Genomic DNA, 9497 nt, shown 5'->3' with positions numbered 1-9497 from the left:
TTGTTGTCCCTGCGTGCATAACATTCCAGTTGTGAATGTAATTTCTAATGAAGTGTTGTGTTGCAAGCAGGACTGAAATGCAGTTTGGTTACATTTACATCACGCAGAATTACCTGAGCCGGAGAGGTGTGTGTGTGTGAAAAGAACTCAACAAGAAATGCGTCCTCCTCCTCCTCCTCCTCATCATCATCATCATCATCATCATACTCAGTAGTAGTAGCAGCATAATAATCATCACCACCGCCACCACATACAGCCTAATCATCATCATTATTATAGTGTAGCCTACAGTTCAATCCCACTTCAAAATAGTTTGTAGTAAGTGAAGCCAGTTTGTACTGTGTGTGTGTGTGTGTGTGTGTGTGTGTGTGTGTGTGTGTGTGTGTGTGTGTGTGTGTGTGTGTGTGTGTGTGTGTTTTGCAGGCCTACTGAAAAGGACAATCCAGTGATTTAAGTTTGCACTATTATAAAGTTGTGACCTGATTCGTCAGGTGGTTTGTTACGTAGAACCATCTAAGAAGGTGTCATTAGAAACTGTTTGGGAAAGGTCAGGGGCATTCAAAACATACCTGGCAGTTGATCGGACGACCCATCTGTCTATCAAACTCTCGCTGAAGTCAGTCAGGGGAAGAGAGAAACCATATCTTCTCTAGAGAAAAGCCTTCAGTGCCATTCTCTTCTCTCAATAAAGAAAAACTTTCCAGTTTTGATAAAACGTTGCTATTGCTGCATCTAAGCTAACCTTTTTAGGAGCCGCCATTGCTGTCTCTCTTTTATCATCATCATCGTAGAGACCCAGAACTCGCATAAGATGCCAGAAAGGAGAAAATGGTAGGTTATATATCAGATAAAATTTTTATAGGTCTTTGACTTACAATATATTGAGTGCCTTTCATTTTCCCCACAAAGTACTTCCATGAGCAGCTGCTTTAGTGAGGCTTCCTCTGCACAGTAAGCCTCTCCTCAGAGTATGACAACAAACATGTAATGGAGACCTCGGCTGGTGAACCCAGTCCTCTCCATAAATTCCAAGCATGCAAACCCCTCGACCGAAACCACATTATTCACAACGAAAAGGATACCGCTGCAGAAAAGTCAGACATGTGACCTGCATTAGAACAGGTATGTTTCCGATAATGCGTGAAGAGGAATGTGCAAAATGAAAGGTTGACTGCTGCCCGAGTAAAAGGGTCATTCTGAAAGGAAATGTGGGAGTTAAAGGTAAAGTAATTCCCTGCATGCTTAGCCTTATTAAATATGGAGTAGAAAGGAAATGTGCTCTCTTTTACTCTTTAGCCGGAGCCCCTCTGGCTGTCAACCGGCCCGCGTTCAGGTAAGAATCCAAAAACATAATCACAAAAAATGTGGCTTTATAGAAAAGTCATTCTTCTGCAGGGATTATCGTTTTCAACACATTTCTTCCCGTGACCTTGACCATCCTGAGGCTGTCATCTCCTCTTCCTCAGCCAAATACAAACCCTCTTCTCTTCCGCACATCCCTCCCTCCCATGGCTTTAAATATTGAAGATGGATAATGGTGTTCGCCTCCTTCCTGAGGCCAGGCAGAAAGCTTAGAGACAGAGAAGCCAGCACACACTCTCGTAAAAGCGCATGCATGTCCTTACACATGCCGAGCAACATAAAACTGCCTCATTCAAGAAGAAAAGCAATGATTCAACTTTACTCAACCCCGTCTGAAAGAGATTTTTATGAATACTGTAGTTTTACTGTAAAGCAACTGATTCCTAAAGATTTTTTTTTTAGGGGGGGCAGTTTTCAAGCCTTTTATTAGATATGACAGACAGGAAATGGGGTGAGCGAGAGAGAGAGGGGGAGACATGCAGCAAAGGGCCGCAGGTCGGAGTCAAAACCGCAGCCGCTGCCTCGAGGACCTTCAGCCTCTTTACAAGGGCGACTGCTTTAACCACTCAGCCGTGGGCCACCCCAAGCAACTGATTTCTACAACAGAAAGACCACCATTACTCACAGTGATCACCGTAGTTACACTTAATACCATCAGATGCATGCTTTACATACTATGTCTCTTACTGTCAACACTGTGAACTCATCATTGCTGCAATTCTGACTTGACATCAGTAGCTCCTCCCTGCCTCCTTAATCTAAATCCCCATTTAAATCTGTAATGACGGCACAGATGTTGCATTACAACGGGACTGCCTGGTCTCAGGTCATAATCACGGTGATAATCACTGGAAACTAATGGGTGCCTCCATTATCAAATGTGTATGTCAGCAGCCTTCACACCTGGAAAGTAGAAGGAACGTGAATCCTCAAAGCGCTTCACTTGAATTTGCCTTACATCCAAAAATAAATAAATAAATAAATACGCAGAACTTTGAGGAGGATTTTTATTGTATCTTGATATGTGAAATAGCTTAAAAGGATGCAGTCAAATAAAACAATACATTGTACATTCTGAGTTAAATCCCCCCCCCCCCCCTCCGCCCAAGAACAAAGGGAAATGTTAAAGAAATGGCAAAACAATCAATAGACCTCAACAGTCAGACCGCATAAATAACAAGCTGCCATCTTTACTTTTTCTTAATAGTTGTAATATGTAAAAACATCATATGTCAGTTAAATATAATTGTAAACTTGGAGATACTCGTGAACATATCTGCCTCTTATTTCTTTCTACTGTAAATAGTGCAGAAAAAACTGGTGATCACAGTTTGGGAAGACTTTAGCGAGTTGGTTGGTGGTGGTGCTGGTGGTGGTTTTGTGCATGTGTGTGTGTGTGTGTGTGTGTGTGTGGGAAGAAGGGAGCTTTACATGTGGGGGACCAACAGATGGACACACATGGTTGACCATCTGCGACGGCGACACAATTGGTTTGCCTTTGTGGGGTTTGGGTTTTTTTGGGAGATCTGTTGGCAGGTAAAAACTCTCCTCCAGAGGAAGGAGACAAAGTAAGCATTGACAAGAGAAGTGACAATATCTCCATTAGGCTGTTAATAATCCCACACGGAGATTAACATATAACAATCATGAAATGCAGCACAAACTGCAGAATAACGATAATAATAAGTTACTGAATAATGCAGTCAGGGATGCAGTGAAGGAGACTGTCCTCTTCCCCCCCAAATTAACCCCATAAGTCGTTTGTACAAGTAGCTTATTATACCCATATTCACGTTTATGGTTTTGGCGACCTCTAGTGGCCGTAGTAATTATGATTGAAGCAAAGGAGAAGGTCAGAGGACGTAGTATAAAGAGTGCCAAAGTCCACATATTGAGGTGCTGGATAAATGGGTCAAAGAAGCAGGACTTTCACCCAGGAGACCACTGTGCATGTCCCGAGTGAACCAAAATTCCAAGTTGACTTAACGTGACAGTCGAGTCACGATAAACGTCAAATACGTACGGAAGTTACGTAAGAAACTTGCTTATCTTAACGACTGAAACAACAATCGTTTCCTAAACTAACCCAGTGGTTTTGTTGCCTAAATTTAACCAATCTCATCTAATCTGATCTTAAAAAACTGTGACTGTTGTTTAGGTATGAGGAAGTGTCGACTTCCTGTTCCTGCTAATTTAGGAGTGTGTGGGTCCTATTAGAGGGTAGGAACAAACGACTTATGTGGTCATATGGGTTGGAGGAATTGTTGCTGTGAAGGGGTAAGTAGTGTGCATTACGGGGGCCCTTTTAGTCAGGAGTGTCCAAAAGCGGCCTGTGTGTTCAGGGGTCTCTGAACGATGACGGCGTTGGCTAAATCGGCCTCTTCTAGACTCAATTCTTCGTCGTCGAGTTGCCGGAAGGGAACTGATGTCGTCAGGACGAAAGGTGGGCAGCTCCTCTGGCAGCGCGCCACGAAATCTTGAACATCTGTGATTCTAGAGAAGAAAAAGCGACAGAACTAAAGAAAGATCGGGACAGAAAGTTTAAAAAAAAACATAGTAAAAAAAAGCCAAATTAATCCTAATGCATGTCCCCTCTCAACAGCAAAGCATGACCACCTAAATACTCTACTCTCTCTTATGACACATGATGTCTCTGTGAAGTACTATACTAGTAGCAGCATCCATTATTAATCAGGGCCCAGCATATACAAGTGATTTCATGGCCGCTCCACTCTTCCCACACTGAGACTATAGCTGAAGGTTGGAGGGGTTCAGCCCTCCCTATCCTTTAGCTACTAACCCTGTTATATAAATGCTGCATCTGAGTTACGCAATCCCCTCTCTGGGGATTTTATAGATCCACTCCTTTGCTACATCTCAGATTATGTTTTGTGCAGCCCCATGCACCGTGGCAGAGGATATAACATGCACCATGCCTTCAACTCCAGCAGACTAGAACAAAGCATTACGTAATCCTCAAACAGGCCCCCTCACCACCTCCTAAGCTAGTACAAACAAAAATCTTATGTCATCCCTTGAAGTACTTCTTTCCTGCGATGCTTGCGATTAGGGGACTTACAGATAGAAAGTGTCAGGATATTTCTTACGCAGGATACTTAGCCTGTCTTTAATGTGTACACATCGTTTGATGATGTCAAGCGGCGATGTATAGAGATGCGTTTTTTTTTTGTGGCCTTGACTTTGTGATACACACCGATGCGATAGGTTGAACCTCTGCACCAATCTCCTGCCGTCAGCCAACCAGATCTGCAGGGAGGTTACGGGAAGGGTGTGGTCTAGTGTTACCATGGGAATAGGAGGAGATTCTCCATCCTCGTGCACAGATGGTGACCTGGCCACTACTCTGGGTGCAACACTGGGAATGGACAGGAATAAATAGCAGATTAGGAAAAGTTTAAAAGTTCATACAGTGTATGCATTGCACAGTTTTGTGATTGATAAAAGGCAGACAAAATATCGCACTAAATAATTTTTTGGATGCACTGGAAAATTTAGTATTCATACAGAGATGAAAATGTTGGAGCTCTGATTTCACCAGGTCTGTTTGCTCAGATTTGCTTGTGGTCTAGAAGGACACCTAGTGGTATAAAGTAGTATAGTATTCTAGTACTACTTGACACTGCAATATTAATATGCTAAATAATTATTAGCGTAATTATTGCGTCGATAGGAGCCAGTTGAGGAAGTTCGGACATCTGGTAAGGATGCCCCCTGGGCGCCTCCCTAGGGAGGTGTTCCAGGCACGTCCAGCTGGGAGGAGACCTCGGGGAAGACCCAGGACCAGGTGGAGAGATTATATCTCCACACTGGCCTGGGAACGCCTCAGGATCCCCCAGTTAGAGCTGGTTAATGTGGCCCGGGAAAGGGAAGTTTGGGGTCCCCTGCTAAAGCTGCTGCCCCTGAGACCTGACCCCGGATAAGAGGTTCAAGATGAGATAAAGACTTGTTTTTTAAAAGGTCAAATCATTTAATGCTGTAAAATGTTTCACTTGGCAATTGTATCACAGCAGCAATCGCGACTCTAACCTGCCAAGTCGGTATCCTCGGCCGCTGAAAGGGTGAAAGGCTTTTTTCCTGGGAACATAATTTTCCTCCGTCAGATCTTCCACGCTGATCTCCAGCTCCTCCTCCTCTGCTCTGCTCTCCCACTCCGGCGGAAGCTCCCTGGGACAGATAAAAAATAAAAAGTCTCGTCAGATCAATCAATATGACAAATGAGCGCTAATGAACATAATGTTTTATCTATCCTATGTCGCCTGGTTGTGGACAGCTTTACTGCTAATTTCCCTTTAGGGACTGATGTGGTTTGACCAAGGTTGAACCAAGGACGGACATTATGTTGCATTTGAGCTACACACAGGGTTCAGCTGTCTATATCATAGGAGGTTCATTCAAAGTCAGAATCTACTTTCAAGTTCTCACTGGGGGAAATTAGTAGCAAGCAGCTTGAAGAGAAACACAGTGAGATACAAACAAATACACCAGAGAGCTAAAATGTGAAATAAAAACTATAAACAATGTTGCTAAATAAACTTGATAACACAATAAAAGATCAGATAAAGATTCCCAACAATAAAAACAGTAACTATGGATCATTTAAAAAGTCTAAAGTCCAAAATCTCCTATCCTGATATAGGGAATATCATCTCTTGGAAACCTGTTACATGATGATATCTATAATGATATGTAGCACGAAATAGCATGTTTTTGGTAATTTAATAAATAAATGGTCTGTATAATATAACTACACGGTAAAGCCTCTTTTTGTATACTACCGTGTGAATTTAATACTTGACAAATGAAAAGTCCTGAGTATTCTCTCATTTTATTAAGAACTTTAGTGCCAAATTAACACGATTTATAAGGATCAGAACGGAAAGTGGCGTCCAAACAATGCGACAGAACAATGCGACGATATATATAAAGTCTCATCACCCAGCCTTAGTGTTTACTTTAACAAGCAGGTAAAACATAACAACGCCCTGATGGCAACAGAGGTAATTTGATGCTTTCCAGAGGATTTGTTGATTGCAGAAGGAACTCAGGTATCCTGTTTCACTTTGAGGATCTAAGAACAGATCTCCTGCTGTTCAGGCTGCCTCTGTCTTTTACTTTGAGGCTGAAAGAAGAACCGCTAACGAGACTTTGATGCAGGTTTGTCTGCATTTGTTTGTTGTTTTTCTTTAAGAAAAAAGTAAACCACCATTTTTAGCTTAAGTGAAAATTGGTCATTATCCAGAAAAACCTCTCCTGGAGAAAAACAAACAACCACAGAGGCCTGTGTCAATCTATAGGAGTCATCATTCATCACCTGACTTGGCTTTGCAAACATTCTCCCTACCTGATGGAGATGCCATTCTCCCTACCTGATGGAGACTTTATTCTCCCTACCTGATGGAGATGCCATTCTCCCTACCTGATGAAGATGTCATTCTCCCTACCTGATGGAGGTTTTATTCTCCCTACCTGATGGAGGTTTTATTCTCCCTACCTGATGGAGATGTCTTTCTCCCTACCTGATGGAGATGCCATTCTCCCTACCTGATGGAGGTTTTATTCTCCCTACCTGATGGAGATGCCATTCTCCCTACCTGATGGAGGTTTTATTCTCCCTACCTGATGGAGATGTCTTTCTCCCTACCTGATGGAGATGTCATTCTCCCTACCTGATGGAGATGTCATTCTCCCTACCTGATGGAGTTGTCTTTCTCCCTACCTGATGGAGATGTCTTTCTCCCTACCTGATGGAGATGTCATTCTCCCTACATGATGGAGATGTCATTCTCCCTACCTGATGGAGATGTCATTCTCCCTACCTGATGGAGGTTTTATTCTCCCTACCTGATGGAGATGTCATTCTCCCTACCTGATGGAGATGTCATTCTCCCTACCTGATGGAGGTTTTATTCTCCCTACCTGATGGAGATTTTATTCTCTCTACCTGATGGAGATTTTATTCTCTCTACCTGATGGAGATTTTATTCTCTCTACCTGATGGAGATGTCTTTCTCCCTACCTGATGGAGATTTTATTCTCCCTACCTGATGGAGTTTTCAGGTCAGACACTGGCTTTGGTGAATTAGTTATGTTGCTGCCCTTTAAACAACACAATACTTCTGTATTCTTTTTAAAATAAGAGAGAGAGAAAAGAGAGAGAGAGCAAGAAAGGCTCAACGTTATTTGTTATTTCTGGAGTTTTCTGTAATTCTGTTTTATACTGGACTATACTACAATTAAAGGGTTGTATTTAACCTTTTTAAAATGGACTTTAGACATTGTATTAATAATAATTGTATCATTAATACAGATTACAGTAGTTGGTCACGGACACACTCGCTCAATTTTTCACAGCCCAGAACATAAGCAGAATACCCCGATAAAAGAGAGTAATAATAATACCCCAGCTTTGTTATTTGCTTTTGGTCGGCTGAAGATTAATATGTATTGCAATATCCATGGCATGCCACTGCTCTCCATCTTTAACCACTGCTATGTGAGAGGAACAGGCCGCTTCAGGCACAAAGAATAGGCCAGAAGGTGAATTATTAAAAGCCAGAAATGTTAGAACTTGTTGAAGTAGTAAAGGCACCAATATTAATCTACAACTGTATCAGAGCTTACGGCCCCTTTGTGCTTTAAGGTTGTAAAATCTTACTTATCATAGCTGTCAAATTCTGGCTTGACCACTTTCACTCACCCTCTTTTGATGGCATCAAGGAAGTCTTGATTCTTTGGTATGGAGTAGCTGCGAAACTCCTCGTCGTTTACGGTGAAGCCGTCCTTCCACAGCCTCACCACCATCTCCACCTGGAACCAAGGCACCATAAATGAGCCCTGATCCGCCTGAGACACAGTGGTCCCTTCCTGCATGTGCTGAACTCCTGCCCTCACACAAAGATGTTAAGGGCGCACTCACACTGTCCTTCCGTACCGTAAAACAGGTTTTACGGGTAAAGCCTAGTTCGTTTGACCAGTGTGAGTGCAACTGCACCGCGCTTAACTGCGGCCAACTTGCCATCCACGGCCCGTTTGAGAGAGATGGGCTTTTGTAGAGCGCGTTTGCACATGTACAAGCACGAGCGTGCGCACTTGTACGAGCACGAGCACGAGGCCTACGGTGGCTCTGATGTCATTGTATGTGCGCCTGTTCCGGACATAGAAAAAAGAAGGACGGACCATGCGCGGACATTTAACAACAACAACAATGGCGGTGAAAGGTTCACGTTGGCGTGATGCGGAGGTGGAGTGTTTACTGCAGATTTGGTCGATGAAAAGATTCAAAAACAGTCGACAAGACGCACAAAAACTCCGAGGTCTATGGAAAGATCTGGAAACAAAGCCACGCATCGCCATGACGTCATCAATGCGTGTGACGTGTTACGGCGTGATGACGTATAAGCAGCAAGAAGGCCCAGGTAGTGTGAGTACAAATGGGCCTGGCCCGCGGGGGGAGAGGGAGGGGGGACAAGTACCCTAAAGCCCGGGGCACGGCACGGATGGACAGTGTGAGTGCGCCCTGACATGATTGGGGTTAGTGAGCGTATGAAGCTGAGGAGTCACTGTAGATTAGTCCCTGATTTAAAAAAAAAAAAAATGTTTTTTCCTTGCTGCTCATTTTTTATTTATCAAATACACATGTTATTTAATTAAATATGCTATCACAGTATGTGGAATCCACATAATGTGATAGCATAATGGATGTTTTACTTAATTAATCATTCGTTTTCAGGCTGGAAGTCTCAAGTGTGTTTGTTCAAAGATAATTACATGAAACGACGATCTCAAAATATTCCTGTGGACATAATCGAGATTCCCTTCGTCCACCGCAGAATGCAAATGTGCACACATACAGCCCTGAAGGTTTAGTGCTGTGAACTTGTTTCTGACCTTTGACGTCCCCGAGGCATCGTAACAGATCTTCTCCACCTCACCGAGGAGGTCTTCCACTGAGAAACTACGCCTCATTGGCGCCTCCTCTTCATTTTCTTCACTGGCAACACATGAAGAGACAGGCACATGTATAATTCAGCCATTGAGTCTTATTGAATTCAGCCTGCAGTCACAGGTTTTATTGTAAAAACACAAAACTTCCCCCACAACTTATGTTGAGTGTG

The 9497-nt window shown here is 43.1% G+C and overlaps 1 protein-coding gene across 1 annotated transcript in view; it reads right to left on the bottom strand.

The window, feature by feature from the left end:
- Positions 1 to 2483: 2483 nt before the first annotated feature.
- ubxn2a (UBX domain protein 2A) overlaps positions 2484 to 9497 on the bottom strand; it is an 8936-nt gene continuing 1922 nt past the window's right edge. The window contains exons 3-7 of the mRNA XM_083934346.1: positions 9271 to 9373; positions 8081 to 8190; positions 5410 to 5547; positions 4577 to 4738; positions 2484 to 3855 (exon numbers count right to left, since the gene is read on the bottom strand). Of these exons, the coding sequence (XP_083790472.1) occupies positions 3672 to 3855; positions 4577 to 4738; positions 5410 to 5547; positions 8081 to 8190; positions 9271 to 9373 (697 nt within the window). The 3' untranslated portion in view covers positions 2484 to 3671. The remainder of the gene's footprint in view (positions 3856 to 4576; positions 4739 to 5409; positions 5548 to 8080; positions 8191 to 9270; positions 9374 to 9497) is intronic.

Source organism: Echiichthys vipera (assembly GCF_963691815.1).
Source record: "Echiichthys vipera genome assembly, chromosome: 19".
NCBI lineage: Eukaryota > Metazoa > Chordata > Actinopteri > Perciformes > Trachinidae > Echiichthys > Echiichthys vipera.
The sequence above is the reverse complement of the archived record's forward strand: the minus strand, read 5'-3'. Positions and strand labels throughout refer to the sequence as shown.